Source organism: Delphinus delphis, chromosome 5, assembly GCF_949987515.2.
Source record: "Delphinus delphis chromosome 5, mDelDel1.2, whole genome shotgun sequence".
Taxonomy (NCBI): Eukaryota; Metazoa; Chordata; class Mammalia; order Artiodactyla; family Delphinidae; genus Delphinus; species Delphinus delphis.
The window spans coordinates 35,538,590-35,556,105 of record NC_082687.1 but is presented as its reverse complement, the minus strand read 5'-3'; the positions used below and the strand labels follow the sequence as shown (position 1 = coordinate 35,556,105).

At 37.9% G+C, this 17,516-nt stretch overlaps 1 protein-coding gene across 3 annotated transcripts in view; it reads left to right on the top strand.

Moving 5' to 3' along the window:
- KLHL2 (kelch like family member 2) overlaps nucleotides 1–17,516 on the top strand; it is a 124,571-nt gene that overhangs the window by 66,313 nt on the left and 40,742 nt on the right. For all 3 annotated transcript variants that reach the window (XM_060012188.1, XM_060012189.1, XM_060012190.1), the window contains exon 5: nucleotides 4,451–4,613. In XM_060012188.1, coding sequence (XP_059868171.1) covers nucleotides 4,451–4,613 — 163 coding nt within the window. The remainder of the gene's footprint in view (nucleotides 1–4,450; nucleotides 4,614–17,516) is intronic.

Here is a 17,516-nt window from a genome sequence, read left to right as displayed (position 1 = left end):
TGGGCATATACCCAGAGAAAACCATAATTCAAAAAGGCACATGCAGCCCAATGTTCATTGCAGCACTATTTACAATAGCCAGGTTATGGAAGCAACCTAAATGCCCATCGACTGATGAATGGTTAAAGAAGATGTGGTACATATATACAACGGAATATTACTCAGCCGTAAAACGGAACGAAATTGGGTCATTTGTTGAGACGTGGATGGATCTGGAGACAGTCATACAGAGTGCAGTAAGTCAGAAAGGGAAAAACAAATATCGTATATTAACGCGTATATGTGGAACCTAGAAAAATGGTACAGAAGAACCAGTTTTCAGGGCAGAAATTGAGACACAGATGTAGAGAACAAACATGGACACCAAGTGGGGAAAGCCGCGGTGGGGTGTCGGTGGTGGTGTGATGAATTGGGTGAGTGGGATTGACATGTATACACTGATGTGAATAAAATTGATGACTAAGAAGAACCTGCTGTATAAAAAAATAAATTAAATTTAAAAATTAAAAAAAAAAAGATTAGGAGACCAAGGACCTGAGACCCTGCACACACCGTAATCTTGTCAGCAACCCATCCCTTGGGAAGTACTGTTATAAAACGCCTTATCAAATCCTCCTGGGTTGGAACACATAGTTTTTTGAGGCAGGAGGCTGCTGTGTCCCCCTTTGCCTGGCAAAGTAATAAAGCTATTCTTTAAAAAGAAAAAAAAAAAATATATATATATATATATATACTTCCATTTCATATATGAAGCAGCACTATTCAATTACTTCTTTAGAGAGCTCAGAAAAATTAGTTTTAGAGACATAAATTTATTCTTCAGATCTCTTAATTATAATGCCCAAGATATTTTTGTGACCTGAATAGCACATTAAGAAACCATCTCTTCACAATATAGGTGTTTCCCACATTTGTTACTAACTGTACAGTTAATCCACTTTGTAGAAAATAAACCATGGGATTATGATCCCCCCAGATTAAAAAGCACATCTTCCTTTTCAGCGATATGTAAAAACCACAGAAGCCAGAATGATATCCAATATTGAAAGATTAGGATACTAAATCTGATCTCCCAAATCAGTAATTTGTGTGCCACCTTCATGATTTGCTATATTCTGTAGTGCTCATACTATTAAATACATAATGTTTTTATCTTCATGACTCAGTTTTTGCTTAAATTTCCTTAAGAATTTATTTTATTGAAATAAATAGTAACTTTAAAGATGTTCCCAACTATTAACATGAGAATGTTCGTCTGTGCCATCTAAAAGCATTATACCCACTTTGGTTAATACCTCTCTCCTAGCATCCCATCCAGGTGTGTGACCTTGGGCAACTTACTTGCTTCTCCCAGCCTCTGTATTCATTGTGTCTAATGGGGGTAATGAGGTGTTGTTGCCTGTCAAGTGCTTAAGACAGTGCCCGACACAGTAATTAGTCAGTAAACGGAAGCAAACTGCATGAATTTGGTTGAAGTGATTTTCGTCTTTATTACTCTTCTGAAAAGAGCAACATTGCAGATTTAGAAATTAGACAAGCACTTCCATTCTGCATCTACAGGTGGGGCTCAAGGTAGTGGAAAGAGTAATAGACCAAAGAGTTGGTGAATTTTATATCACTATCTCTGTGCAACTTGTTCAGATCTTTTGGCTTCTCTAGGATTTGGTTTCTTCATCAGACAAATCAGGAGGTTTGATTTGACTTGATCCCAAGGCATCTAGCTCATAGGCCGCCAGCTGTTTGATTCTGATTGTGGGATATGGTTCATCTGTAATTTGAGCATGTTTTGTTTGTTTGGTTTTTTAGCTGGTTGTCTGATACATAGAGTAATATGGGCATTTGGTGTGGTCCCAGCTGCTTTCCTGTTTTCATCATGTTAGTAAGCCTGGGCCAGTTATTAATTGTTTTTGAAGCATATATAATTATTTAATAATTATGAGCTATTGAAGTTTAATCCTAGTAAAGTTACATCATAAAGCTGAGGCATTTTTGAAGGATTTACTGATAAAAGTAAAATATAAATAAATTCATTTTACACATGTTGCTAACATTTAAAGTGTACTTATGTTTGCCAGGCATGGAACCACTTGACCCATCATTGCCATCAATAAAAAATTATATGTGAATCTCTAGCCATGTGGCCTACAATTAAAATAACTTTTATATCTCTGGCCTACATGACTTGCCATATCCTTTCCAGATCTGGGATTCTACAGTTTTATGAATTTCAGTCTCCTGATAGGGTAGGTCTAGACTTGGTAGTGATGAACTTGAAGTCAAGGAAGCAAAATAAATTTTTAAAAGTCTGATATAGCTGCTTTTTTAGATGGATATGTATATAAATATGGCTGTGTATGTGTATATCAGCATAGTATGAACCAGTTGCTGATTTTTTTTCCCTTAAGAATGTATCTTAGAAATTTTCCCATTCATATAGTTTCCTCATTCTTTTGAATGGTTGCAGTGTTCCATCGAATGGATGATCACCAGTGTTTAACCAGTCTCCTTACGGTGGACATTTAGGCTTTTTTCTAACTTCTGCTATTACCCACAATAATGCTCTAATGAATGTCTTGTGTGTGTGAGCTTTTGTGCATATGTTAGTGTATCTGTAGGTTAAATTTCTGGGTTGGAGGATATGTGCATTTGTAATTTTGATTAAGTAGACAAATTGCTCTTCATGGAGGTTGAACCAGTGTACACACTCACCAACAATGCGTGAGTGAACCTGCTTCTGCTTGGCTGCTTTCCCCCTCAAGGATCCCTGTCTTTCTGTATTACGAAGCAATTTGAGTACTACTGTATTACACTTTGTTGTCTCTGGGAAGATGCTGATTAGGTGGGTGATCATTACTACTGATATTTGTGCAAATTTCACAGAGATTGAATCTTATGCTGAAGACCACTTAACTATATGTATTTGCTGAATTAAATGGCTGCACAGTTAAGCATCTTGGAATGTACTTTACGTTACTTCAGAGCACAATTATACCAGTGTAGAAAAACTCCAACTTGCAAATTGTCAGCAACTAAAGCCTTCCATGGAGATTCATTCCCATAACATAATGAAACACACTATATATATTATACAAAAGATTCGGCTATAAACAGAATTATTTACACTTTATTTTTGTTAAATTTAGAAGGAAAAGACATTATCACCAGGTACTGTTTCCTTGTTTTCAGAAAAAACTAATATTAGTTGTTGGAGTTGGACTAAAACACAAAGAGTTGTCCTCTTAGTCCTTGCTTCATAACCATTTGATTGTGTACATGCGGGCCCACAGCCTTTAGATCTGAGAGTTAAAGCTGCTGTGGTTCCTTTAAGAAAATAGAGTAGTTTGTGTTACAGAAAGATACGAATGCACTCTTTCTCTTCCACATTTAGGACTTACTACATACATTTAGGGAAATTGTAAAGGATATTCAAAACTACTATCTCTTTTCTCTTTTCCTCTTTGGGCTGCAGCTTGGCATATATGGAAGTCAGTTCTGGAAGGAACTTAGATCTTATTTATTTTTTATGCTAATATGCCAATGTGACCTTTTCTTAAATTGACTATTCTGATAGGGTTTTTTTTCCCTTTGGCTTTTATAGAAGGACTTGCAAACTTCTTTTTTATGAAGTTTTTTTTAAGAAGTTTTCCAATTTGATTTTCAAATATGGTCCTTTACATAGCATCATACTAATTCACTTACAAGGAAGAATTTTTCCATCATTGACCTATTTGAAAAGCAGTTGTAGTGTTGGATGTAGTATTTCTAGTAAAGATACTGGTTAAATCCCAAAGAATAACCTAATTAATACAAAATCTCTTGGAGTTATTGAAATAAAAATACAAATTAAAAAGTTATTATTAGGCAGTTACTCTTTATGGGTTGTTTTAGCACATACATTACATTTCAGAGAAACTGTTTGATTGTAGTTAGACTGTGGAGTTTTAAATTGTTCTATCCCCCTAAGGAAAGCAGTTTGTGGTGTTACTCAGAGACAGTGGAAAAACAGAATGAAGCTTTGTTGTGGCATATATTACTCTGTGCTCACCCCTTCCCCACAAATTCACTGAAGCGCATGACTGCTTGAACTAAGGGAAGAAAACCATTTTCACTGAACCATAGCACCCCCTAACAGCCTAATAATTTATGTTTTTAAAATTCAAAGGAACATTTTATTTCTGCTTATGAAAAGAATCATTAATCTAATATGATCTGATATCTCTTATATTCTTGTGAACAAGAAGAGATCTTTGAAAGATTCCATAGAAATTATGGGGAATGGAAGGAGGCATCACCCTTTTTGCAAATAATTGTTACATTACTCTTCTTTGGGATGCTGGGGTCTGGATGCAGATCTTGAGCTGTAGCTGGACCCCTAAGTCCTCTATAGACACAGTGAACAGTGAAACTTTTCCTAGCCAGTTGCCTAACCATGCTTACTTGTGTGTTATAGGTACTTCTCCCAGCAGCTGGTCTGTTACAGTTACAGGATGTGAAGAAGACTTGCTGTGAATTTTTGGAATCTCAGCTTCACCCTGTCAACTGCTTAGGAATCCGGGCTTTCGCTGATATGCACGCATGCACAGACCTCCTGAACAAGGCCAACACCTATGCAGGCAAGTGGAATAAACGTCGGCTGAGTTTGAGACAGGGAAGAATCTGCAACTCTTGATTTCTGATATGATTCTATAGTGAATCTGGAAAGTTGTGTCATATTTATGGACCTGGACTTTATAAAAATACATTTACAATCTTATAATGGTATGGTAGCACTGCATAATTGAAGCATGTTCATGGAGTTCTGAATTTAAAAGAAAAAAGAAGAAACTGTATGTGGTATTAGGCCTAGTAGTTTTATGTAAATATTGACTCTCTCTGTATTTTTCTTTCAAATTAATAGGCGTATAAGAAAGTGTTTACATATGAAATTAAGTCATTTTATCTCTGTGGCTTTTTACACCTTTTTCTTGTATCCAAGGAAACATTCTGTGGCATAAAAATATTCAAAGCAAAGAAACCTAGTTGCCTTGGAGTGGGGTAGAAAAGTTGATCCCAAATAGAGGCATCCCTCTCCTTAGATTAAACACTCATTTCCAGGACCTCCTGCTGGCATCCTCTCCCTGTGGTGGGTGGAGGGAGGCCTGTGTCTGTCCAGTCAGGGAGAAGAGATTATTGTTATAGCTTAGGATGCAGCTAAAGTACATAAAAGTAACCTATAATTTATTTTGCTCTGAGTTTATAAACATTTAAAAATTCATATTAAAAGTGATTATTAGGAAGTGTCTAATTTTTTAAAAAAACGATTTTCTAGAAGATAAACCTCGTGAAAGTTATAATCCCCCATCTCTGCCCTATATCTGTGACACCCAGTAGGAACAGTTACCATAGAACCTCCCAAGACTACTGCCCCTTAGTAAGCTCTAGAACCCCAACTTCCTGCAGCCTTCAAATGCAAGAGCCCCTCATCTAAACTCTGCTCCACTCTGCATACTCTGATAACTAAGGAACATTTTGGCACATAGACCCAGGTAAGGGGTGTGTGTGTATGTGTACACAGAGCCTCTGACAAGAGAAGTATTCCTAGAATCCCTATTGCATTTATCAAAGAAATAGTCGTACAAGGTGGTTAGTTGGGGAAAAAAAAAGCCCACAGCGCTGCAGTAAAATGTAATAGGTCCAGTAAGTTTGAACTTTATAGATTTCTGTGGGGTGGCCTGATTGACCTAACTACCTTTTATAAAATTGTTTCAGTGGGAAAATGTGATATGAGTCCCAAAATGCTTATTTACAGAAAAACTTTTAGAACATAACCCTTCTGTAAGTTGGGGAATGCATATAATATGTAATCTGCATTTAATATATCTCTCTAGGGCTGCTGGTTATCTCACGGTACTTGATAAATATTACTGAATCTTAAGAGATAGAGAGGGAATGAATAAAATAGAATTAATGCAAAACATGTCCATACATAGTTATGATACACTAGAACTATTAGTTTCACTCATATCAGAACCAACTTATTGACTGTGTCTTTAGGAGACAGATTTTATTATTTCTTTCTCTTATTTACAATCATAAATTTATTGTAGTATACGACAGAATGTGAACAATTTTCCACAAGAATTACTACACCTATACATCGTAGTTTATAGAGTCTTCCTTCGTAATTATGACAAGAATTTTTTGTGGAAAAATTGTCAGTTTCAACAAAATTGCAAAGAAAATTTGATTTTTCATTTTTAATGCACTAAACCTTAAATCAAAGTCTTATTTAAAAGATATACTGCTTTTATACCATGCATCTGAATCTTACAGTTGCTCAAGTTTCCAAAGTAACATTTTATAGCATCTTTTATTATGAAAAGTTGCAACACATACAAAAATAGAATAGTACTCACCACCCACCTCACCATGAGTTGTGAATTCATGGATAATCTTGTTTTAACTACACCCTTCTTAACTTCTCCTCCTCTGTTATTATTTTTTATATGTAAACTTTTTAATAAAGTCTAATGGACAGATAAAAAAGTATGCAATCATACATCTACAGCTTCATGAATTTTTGTATCCTCTTGTGCAATATTATTATTATTATTTTTTAAACATCTTTATTGGAGTATAATTGCTTTCCAATGGTGTGTTAGTTTCTGCCTTATAACAAAGTGAATCAGCTATACATATACATAAATCCCCATATCTTCTCCCTCTTGCATCTCCCTCACACCTTCCCTATCCTGCCCCTCTAGGTGGACACAAAGCACCAAGCTGATCTCCCTGTGCTAGGTGGCTGCTTCCCACTAGCTATCTGTTTTACATTTGGTAGTGTATATATGCCCATGCCACTCTCTCACTTCGTCCCTGCTTACCCTTCCCCATTCCTGTGTCCTCAAGTCCATTCTCTATGTCTGCGTCTTTATTCCTGTCCTGCCCCTAGGTTCTTCAGAACCTTTTTTCTTTTCTTTAGATTCCATATATATGGGTTAGCATGTGGTATTTGTTTTTCTCTTTGACTTACTTCCTCCGTATGACAGTCTCTAGGTCCATCCACCTCACTACAAATAACTCAATTTCATTTCTTTTTATAGCTGAGTAATATTCCATTGTATATATGTGCCACATCTTCTTTATCCATTCATCTGTCGATGGACACTTAGGTTGTTTCCGTGTCCTGGCTGTTGTAAATAGAGCTGCAATGAACATTGTGGTACATGCCTCTTTTTGAATTATGGTTTTCTCAGGGTATATGCCCAGTAGTGGGATTGCTGGGTCGTATGGTAGTTCTATTTTTATTTTTTTGAGGAACCTCCATACCGTTCTCCATAGTGGCTGTATCAACTTACATTCCCACCCACAGGGCAAGAGGGTTCCCTTTTCTCCACACCCTCTCCAGCATTTATTGTTTGTAGGTTTTTTGATGATGGCCATTCTGACTGGTGTGAAGTAATACCTCATTGTAGTTTTGATTTGCATTTCTCTAATGATTAGTGATGTTGAGCATCCTTTCATGCGTTTGTTGGCAATATGTATATCTTCTTTGAGGAAATGTCTATTTAGGTCTTCTGCCTTTTTTTTTTTTTTTTTTTTTTTTTTGCGGTACGTGGGCCTCTCACTGTTGTGGCCTCTCCCGTTGCAGAGCGTGGGCTCCAGACGTGAAGGCTCAGCGGCCATGGCCCACGGGTCTAGCTGCTCCGCAGCATATGGGATCTTCCCAGACACAAACCCGTGTCCCCTGCATCAACAGGCAGACTCTCAACCACTGCACCACCAGGGAAGCCCTTCTGCCCATTTTTTGATTGGGTTGTTTGTTGTTTTGATATTGAGCTTCATGAGCTGCTTGTATATTTTGGAGATTAATCCTTTGTCAGTTGCTTCGTTTGCAAATATTTCCTCCCATTCTGAGGGTTCTCTTTTCGTCTTGTTTATGGTTTCCTTTGCTGTTCAAAAGCTTTTAAATTTCATTAGGTCCCATTTGTTTATTTTTGTATTTATTTCCATTTCTCTAGGAGGTGGGTCATAAAGGATCTTGCTGTGATATATGTCATGGAGTGTTCTGCCTGTGTTTTCCTCTAAGAGTTTTGTAATGTCTGGCCTTATATTTAGGTCTTTAATCCATTTTGAATTTATTTTTGTGTATGGTGTTAGGGAGTGTTCTAATTTTATTCTTTTACATGTAGCTGTCCAGTTTTCCCAGCACCACTTACTGAAGAGACTATCTTTTCTCCATTGTATATTCTTGCCTCCTTTATCAAAGATAAGGTGACCATATGTGCATCGGTTTATCTCTGGGCTTTCTATCCTGTTCCATTGATATATATTTCTGTTTTTGTGCCAGTACCATATTGTCTTGATTACTGTAGCTTTGTAGTATAGTCTGAAGTCCGGGAGCCTGATTCCTCCAGGTCTGTTTTTCTTTCTCAAGATGGCTTGGGCTATTCAGGGTCTTTTGTGTTTCCATACAAATTGTAAAATTTTTTGTTCTAGTTCTGTGAAAAATGTCTTTGGTAGTTCGATAGGGATTGCATTGAATACGTAGATTGCTTTGGATAGTACAGTCATTTCCACAATGTTGATTCTTCCAATCCAAGAACATGGTGTATCTCTCCATCTGTTTATATCATCTTTAATTTCTTTCATCAGTGTATAGTTTTCTGCATACAGGTCTTTTGTCTCCTTAGGTAGGTGTATTCCTAGGTATTTTATTCTTTTTGTTCCAATGGTAAATGGGAGTGTTCCCTTAATTTCTCTTTTAATTTTTCATCATTAGTGTATAGGAATGCAAGAGATTTCTGTGCATTAATTTTATATCTGGCTACTCTACCAAATTCATTGTTTAGCTCTAGCAGTTTCCTGGTAGCTTCTTTAGGATTCTCTATGTATAGTATCATATCATCTGCAAACAGTGACAGTTTTACTTCTTCTTTTCCAATTTGGATTCCTTTTATTTATTTTTCTTCTCTGATTGCTGTGGGTGAAACTTCCAAAACTATGTTGAATAATAGTGGTGAGAATGGGCAACCTTGTCTTGTTCCTGATCTTAGTGGAAATGGTTTCAATTTTTCACCATTGAGAAGGATGTTGGCTGTGGGTTTGTCATATATGGCCTTTATTATGTTGAGGTAGGTTCCCTCTATGCCTACTTTCCAGAGGGTTTTTATCATAAATGGGTGTTGAAATTTGTCGAAAGCTTTTTCTGCATCTTTTGACATGATCATATGGTTTTTCTCCTTCAGTTTGTTAATATGGTGTATCACATTGATTTATTTGTGTATATTGAAGAAACCTTGCGTTCCTGGGATAAACCCCACTTCATGATGGTGTATGATCCTTTTAATGTGCTTTTGGATTCTGCTTGCTAGTATTTTGTTGAGGATTTTTGCATCTATGTTCATCAGTGATATTGGCCTGTAGTTTTCTTTCTTTGTGGCATCTTTCTCTGGTTTTTGTATCAGGGTGATGGTGGCCCCTAGAATGAGTTTGGGAGTGTTCCTCCCGCTGCTATATTTTGGAAGAGTTTGAGAAGGATAGGTGTTAGCTCTTCTCTAAATACTTGATAGAATTTGCCTGTGAAGCCATTTGGTCCTGGGCTTTTGTTTGTTGGAAGATTTTTAATGACAGTTTCAATTTCAGTGCTTGTGATTGGTCTGGTTATATTTTCTATTTCTTCCTAGTTCAGTCTCAGAAGGTTGTGCTTTTTAAGAATGTGTCCATTTCTTCCAGGTTGTCCATTTTATTGGCATATAGTTGCTTGTAGTAATCTCTCATGATCCTTTGTATTTCTGTAGTGTCAGTTGTTACTTCTCCTTTTTCAATTCTAATTCTATTGATTTGAGTCTTCTCCCTTTTTTGCTTTTTTTTTTTTTTTTTTTTTGCGGTACGCGGGCCTCTCACTGTTGTGGCCTCTCGTGTTGCGGAGCACAGGCTCCGGACGTGCAGGCTCAGCGGCCAAGGCTCACGGACCCAGCCACTCTGCGGCATGTGGGATCTTCCTGGACCAGGGCAAGAACCCGTGTCCCCTGCATCGGCAGGTGGACTCTCAACCACTGTGCCACCAGGGAAGCCCTCCCTTTTTTTCTTGATTAGTCTGGCTAAAGGTTTATCAATTTTGTTTATGTTCTCAAAGAACCAGCTTTTAGTTTTATTGATCTTTGCTATTGTTTTCTTTGTTTCTCTTTCATTTATTTGTGCTCTGAAATTTATGATTTCTTTCCTTCTGCTAACTTTGGGTTTTGTTTGTTCTTCTTTCTCTAGTTCCTTTAGGTGTAAGGTTAGATTGTTTGTTTCAGATTTTTCTAGTTTCTTGAGGTAGGCTTGTATAGCTATAAACTTCCCTCTTTGAACTGCTTTTGCTGCATCCCATAGGTTTTGAATCGTCATGTTTTCATTGTCATTTGTCCCTAGGTATATTTTGATTTCCTCTTCGATTTCCTCAGTGATCTCTTGGTTAGTTAGTAATATACTGTTTAGCCTCTATGTGTTTGTGTTTTTTACGTTTTTTCCTCTGTAATTCATTTCTAATCTCATAGCGTTGTGGTCAGAAAAGATGCTTGATATGATTTCAGTTTTCTTCAGTTTTCTTCAATTTTCTTAAATTTACTGAGGCTTGATTTGTGACCCAAGATATGATCTATCCTGGAGGATGTTCCATGCGCACTTGAGAAGAAAGTGTAATCTGCTGTTTTTGGATGGAATGTCCTATAAATATCAATTAAATCTATCTGGTCTGTTGTATCATTTACATCATCTGTTTCCTTATTAATTTTCTGTTTCGATGATCTGTCCATTGGTGTAAGTGAGGTGTTAAAGTCCCCCACTATTATTCTGTTACTGTTGATTTCCTCTTTTATAGCTGTTAGCAGTTGCCTTATGTATTGAGGTGCTCCTATATTGGGTTATATAATATATATATAATTGTTATATCTTGTTCTTGGATTGATCCCTTGATAATTATGTAGTGTCCTTCCTTGTCTCTTGTAACATTCTCTATTTTAAAGTCTATTTTATCTAATATGAGAATTGCTACTCCAGCTTTCTTTTGATTTCCATTTGCCTGGAATATCTTTTTCCATCCCCTCACTTTCAGTCTGTATGTGTCCCTAGGTCTGAAGTGGGTCTCTTGTAGACAGCATATATATGGGTCTTGTTTTTGTATCCATTCAGCCAATATGTGTCTTTTGGTGGGAGCATTTAATCCATTTACATTTAAGGTAGTCATCAATATGTATTTTCATATTACCATTTTCTTTATTGTTTTGGGTTTGTTGTTGTAGGTCTTTTCCTTCTCTTATGTTTCCTGCCTAGAGAAGTTCCTTTAGCATTTGTTGTAGAGCTGGTTTGGTGGTGCTGAATTCTCTTAACTTTTGCTTATCTGTAAAGGTTTTAATTTCTCCATCGAATCTGAATGAGATCCTTGCTGGGTAGAGTAATGTTGGTTGTACGTTTTTCCCTGTCATCACTTCAAATATGTCCTGCCACTCCCTTCTGGTTTGCAGAGTTTCTGCGGAAAGATTAGCTGTTAACCTTATGGGAATCCTTATGCGGATTCCCTTGTATGTTAATTGTTGCTTTTCCCTTGCTGCTTTTAATATTTTTTCTTTGTATTTAATATTTGAATGTTTGATTAATATGTGTCTTGGCGTGTTTCTCCTTGGATTTATCCTGTATGGGACTCTCTGTGTTTCCTGGACTTCATTGACTATTTCCTTTCCCATATTAGGGAAGTTTTCAAGTATAATCTCTTCAAATATTTTCTCAGTCCCTTTTTTTTTTCTCCTCTTCTGCTGGGACCCCTGTAATTCGAATGTTGGTGCATTTAATGTTGTCCCAGAGGTCTCTGAGATTGTCCTTAATTCTTTTCATTCTTTTTTCTTTATTCTGTTCTGCAGTAGTTATTTTCACTATTTTATCTTCCAGGTCTCTTATCCCATCCTCTGCCTCAGTTATTCTGCTATTGATTCCTTCTAGAGGATTTTTAATTTCATTTATTGTGTTGTTCATCATTGTTTGTTTGCTCTTTAGTTCTTCTAGGTCCTTATTAAACGTTTCTTGTATTTTCTCCATTCTATTTCCAAGATTTTGGATCATCTTTACTATCATTACTCTGAATTCTTTTTCAGGTAGACTGCCTATTTCCTCTTCATTGTTTGGTCTGGTGGGTTTTTACCTTGCTCCTTCATCTGCTGTGTGTTTCTCTGTCTTCTCATTTTGCTTAACTTACTGTGTTTGGGTTCTCCTTTTTGCTGGCTGCAGGGTCGTAGTTCCTGTCGTTTTTGTTATCTGCGTCCAGTGGGTAAGTTTGTTTCAGTGGGTTGTGTAGGCTTCCTGGTGCAGGGGCCTGGTGGCTGTGTTCTGGTGGATCTTGTCTTTTTGGTGGGCAGGACCATGTCCGGTGGTGTGTTTTGGGGTGTTTGTGACCTTATTATGATTTTAGGCAGCCTCTGTGCTAATGGGTGTGCTTGTGTTCCTGTCTTGCTAGTTGTTTGGCATAGGGAGTCCAGCACTGTAACTTGGTGGTCATTGAATGGAGCTGGGTCTTAGCGTTGAGACGGAGATCTCTGGGAGAGCTTTTGTCATTTGATATTATGTGGGGCCGGGGCGTCTCTGGCGGACCAATGTCCTGAACTTGACTCTCCCACCTCAGAGGCTCAGGCCTGACACCGGGCCACAGTACCAAGACCCTTTTGGCAAGTCTGAGGGCTTCTGCCAGCATTCAGTACATGTTCTGTAGGAGTTGTTCCACATGTAGATGTAGTTTTGTTGTATTTGTGGGGAGCAAGGTGATATCCACGTCCTATTCCTCTGCCATCTTGAAAGCGCCCTCTCCAATATTATTTTGAAGCAATTCAGTAATATTATTTCATATACATATTTCATCCTTATAATTTTAAAGAAATAAAATTACAGTGACCAACTTCGTATAATCAAGCTATTTCCATAACTTTGGGGTATTGTTAACTAGTTGCCACAAACTTTCTAAAATAAATAATCCAGTATAATACTAAAGTAAAATAGTTGTTCTTCATAGTGAAAATATATGATGTTGTTTATATCTTAAGCAAACAGGAGGTGGGGAGGTAGGGAGTCAACACAGGAATATACTTAGAGTTCTCTTTTTATGCCATAATAAATCATTGTTTTTCAGTCCCTCCCTCCTTTATTTTTACAATTCAAACATTTTTTGTGTCCAGAAGCCCTACCCAAACTCCTAAATTACTTTCAAGTTCAAATTTGACCATATAAATAAATCTAGGAGACTGAAGGTATTCCCAGAACAATGAGAATAGAAGAAGTTAATATCTTAACTTTTTCCCCCATCCTAGGCAGTGGGCTTATAAGTGGGCTGTGTGACATACAGGCAAGAAAGAAGGAAAGGAAGAAATAAGGAGCAATAGAAGAGTTATTAAATACATAAGTACATACGTACATGGAAAGAAGCAGGGAGGAGAAAGAGGGGCTGAGGGAGAGAGAGGGGAAAGGGAAGAAAGTTGCATAACCTCAGGGTACATCCTGATCCTAAGTGTGACTGCGCTTAAGAGACTGGAGCACTCCTTATCCTCTGAAAACTCACCAGAGCTTCTGGGCAGAAGATCTGCTTCATTCCTTTCTCTTGCAGATTGGAAATGAGCTGTGTCTTATTCATTATAATTGAATTAAATTGTACAGATGTAATGAAAGAATTAAAACGGTCCATGGGAATCTCTTCTATGAACTCGTGTTCATTTTTCATATATCAGCATTTTTAGGAAAAGTAAAAATATGGGAAACCTAGTGGGGAAGGTCGGAGGTCTCAGCACTGGGGGAGAGTCTGCACTGCCCATCCTGGTGACCCCCTCCCATTGCTTCAGTCACAGCCCTTCCCCCCTGGCCCACTCTGCTTTTCCAGGGTTGTAGCAGCCTCAAACCATGGACCACCGAGGGCCACCAGACCAGTCAGGCAAAATGACCTGCATGTTGAGACCTGGTGTTCTGGACTGTAATCAGCCTTTCTTATGCTCTTGAGTAATTGTTTTCTTAGCAGAAAAGCTGTGTGAAATTATTTTTGCTCTATACCTAAAAACGCAAAATTTCACACCTATGCCAAGAGTATGGACTTGTTTGGAGAATGATGGTTTATGGACTTGTGTTTTGATTGGTGTTCATGTTTTACTCATTTCCCAAATCATTAAGACCTCTGTTTTGAGCATTTTTGCTGAACTAAAAATATAGAGGAGATAAAAACTGAACTTATGACTTCAGGTGCATTTTTATAGTCCCAGCAAAAAATTCTTTTGGAAGTTAGATTTTTAACTTGAAATAAGAATTTTATTCAACCTTCCTTGTTGATAAACAAAAGTTACCAGTGGTTGAATTGTGAGAATTTCTAACAAATTTAAGGGAAAGAGTAAGTTCCCGATTCTTAGTCATTCCTACATCTCATCACTCCCCGCATTAAAAATTTGAGAAGCTGCTTAATATTGGTTCTAACTGACCTTTGCTTAGTATCATTTTTAGTATCATATTCAAACCAGTGCTCTAGCTGAAACTCTGAGGGACCTGACATTCCTCAGTAACAGGACTACCTGTGAAGAAGTCCTCAGGTCACTGACATGCTTTCAGTTTATTTCCTGTTCTCTTCTTGCTCTTAACCCTATTATCTGTTTATATATCCTAGGCCTGTCCAGGCACCCCATAATGCCCTACTTTAGCCTTCCCACCATGCTTGGACACTGATCAAACATTTTTATATGCCCAGCTGTTTTCTTGTGTGTACCCTCTCCCTTTGTCTTAAATGAAACTTTGCTTTGTCCCATACCTGCATGTTGGGGGCAAACTTCTTTAAGGGGCACTCCCCTCCGACTCACCAGGTGGGTAGGAGGGTAGACTTCCAGACTGTTGTTCTGTCCCTGTCCTCGGTTCTGCACTTTCTGACTGTCAGTCTGCAGTACGCTCTCTAGGTCTCCAGGCCTCCAATCATACTAAGTCTGACACCTGTATTGTCTTTTCCCTCTGTACTTTGTTTCTCTTGTCATCAGCAACTTCAAAATCTATACTGTTGTCTCCCTTGAGCCTCCCTCTTCCTACCTCCTTGAGACTACTGTCTTCCTTCCATAAACCCATTTGCCACCTTAGAGCACAACTCTAGGGCATGTTGAACCTTGTTGGTATTTGGAACTCCCAAGGTTTCAACCTTTGCGCTGACCATATTCCTGCCTTCTCGTGCTCTTGTATTTCTTCATAAATATGTGTTCTCTGGTTCCAGTTCTCCCAGTCATCTCTTGGCTGCTCAGCTTAGACCCAGTGGTCAGTCCTTTCAGAGCTATACTCTTTATGTGCCAAACTGCTGTGGGTGATGACAGACTCAATACAATTTAACCCCTGCTTCAAAGGAGTTTATAGGCCAGTAGTAGTCAAGTCGCACCCAAATTTGGTATATCTAGATTATGCCTTATCCTCTCTGAGAGCTGGTCCCATAACATTTTCTTCTGCAGTCAGTTTACTTCAATCATTTGCCCACCCTTCTGTAATTTAGTCTAGGAATCACTGCTTGGGGTAAACATCTGTCAAAATAAGCTCATGATTTTGAAATCTGCCCTCTTGAAGGAAACTTGAAAGAGTGGTTCTACTAATGGTATTACCAGCCTTGACTTTGTGATATGCATACTAAAGAATAGATGCCGCTTATTCGAGGGTCTGTCTCAATGTTAATTTACTGATACAGAAGATTTCTTCCTTTGCAGAACTGTGAAAGCATTTGATGTACACCACTTCTTGATTGAATTTAAGCTGACTTAAATGACACTTCTTAAAAGAATTAATCATTTTTATATTCTTAAACTTATTATGGTCATTTATGTCCTAACAAACTACATGCAGTTTCTCTGTTCTGCTTTGTTGACAGTTTTTCTAGCTGAGGTGTGTTAGCTCTTTTCAGGTTTCACCAAACTGTCTGTGTTAATGGAACTGCTAGAGATATATATATGAATTTTTTTTCCCTTAGAGACTAATAGTATTCAGAATGAAAGACTCATGGAGTATTAGCACTAGTTGGGAACCTTAGCAGTTATCTAGTCTAACACTGTCGTTTTATTAATTAAGAAAATGAAGACTAGAGATATCTTTATTTTCCCCCAGACACTTTGTCTCTCAGGGGTAGGCTGTTTGTGGGTCTAAAATACTGTTGTTGTATCCATGCACTTAATCTCACTTCTCAGATAGATTCTGCACTGGATGGAGTATAGAGGAATTATAGGAGCCCCTTGCAGCATTTAATTTTGATTGAAAAGGTGCTTGTTATGTAGAAATCAAATACAAAGACTACTTTGTACCTTATCACAGGGTACAAAACAGAACACGCAGAACTTTGGATTTGTATTGTTCACTTCATTTGGGATGAGGGACCTGAGCCCTTTAGACCTGGTGTGACAGATCTTAGAGACTATCTCTCATTTCTTGATATGCTTATTTTATTTGCAGGAGGGAAGCAAACAGCAAAATTAAACTGCTCTACAGAGTGAAGAGATTCCTTATATATAAGGAAGAATGCCTATATACATTATATACGTACAAATATGTGTTCAACGTATGTTGCATATCCACGGCATAGTCCATACGACTGGGAATCATGCTCTGTTGCAGTTATGGGGTTTGCTGAGAGAGAAGGAACTGATTATCAAATGCCAGTATAATTACTGGTTGGCTTTACTCAGTGCCAGGGTAAACTAGTAGAGGCAAATCACTAATACCACGATGCTAGCTGTGTGCTATAAACAGAATAATCTGTCAACATGTGGGTGAGAGGACTAGAAAGAGTAGTTGAGGTTGGTAACAGTGAGAACTAGGGTAGTGAAGATAGAGAGGAGGTTGTGAATCTGGGAACTAACCCTGGATAAGAGTACAGGAAACAGACTAGACTCTGAGATGTTCTGTCCTGTAGCATTACATTTTAGGTAATTCAGAGTGTGTATATTTCACAGTGTGTATATTTATTGCCAATGTTCAGTAGCTGCCAATGTGCAGTAGCTGCTAATTTTTACTGTACCTTACTGAGACACAGTAATCTGAATAAGAATTCATTTAGCAAAAAGGAAGAATTTCTTATCTCAGCTTTGTGACAAGTATTAGGCTTGTATTGGCCAAACCAATCCAAAGTTGCTAGGGTTTTTGTTGATAGTGGATTCAATAGCAATCAGTAATGTAATTGTGTCTAGAAAGGTATAAGGTGATTATCTCATTCTGTTCTGCCTAGGTCAGACCATATCTATGGAATTGAGTTCATTTAATTTCTTTTTTTAAATTATTTATTTATTTATTTGGCTGCATTAGTTCTTTGTTGCAGCACGCGGTCTTCTCTCTAGTTGTGGCTCGTGGGCTCTAGAGCCCACTGACTCAGTAGTTCCAGCGCATGGGCTTAGTTGCCCCGCGGCATGTGGGATCTTGGTTCCCCGACCAGGGATTGAACCCGCATCCCCTGCATTGGAAGGCAGATTCTTAACCACTGGACCACCAGGGAAGTCCCAAATTCATTTTCAGTTATTGTTTTCAGA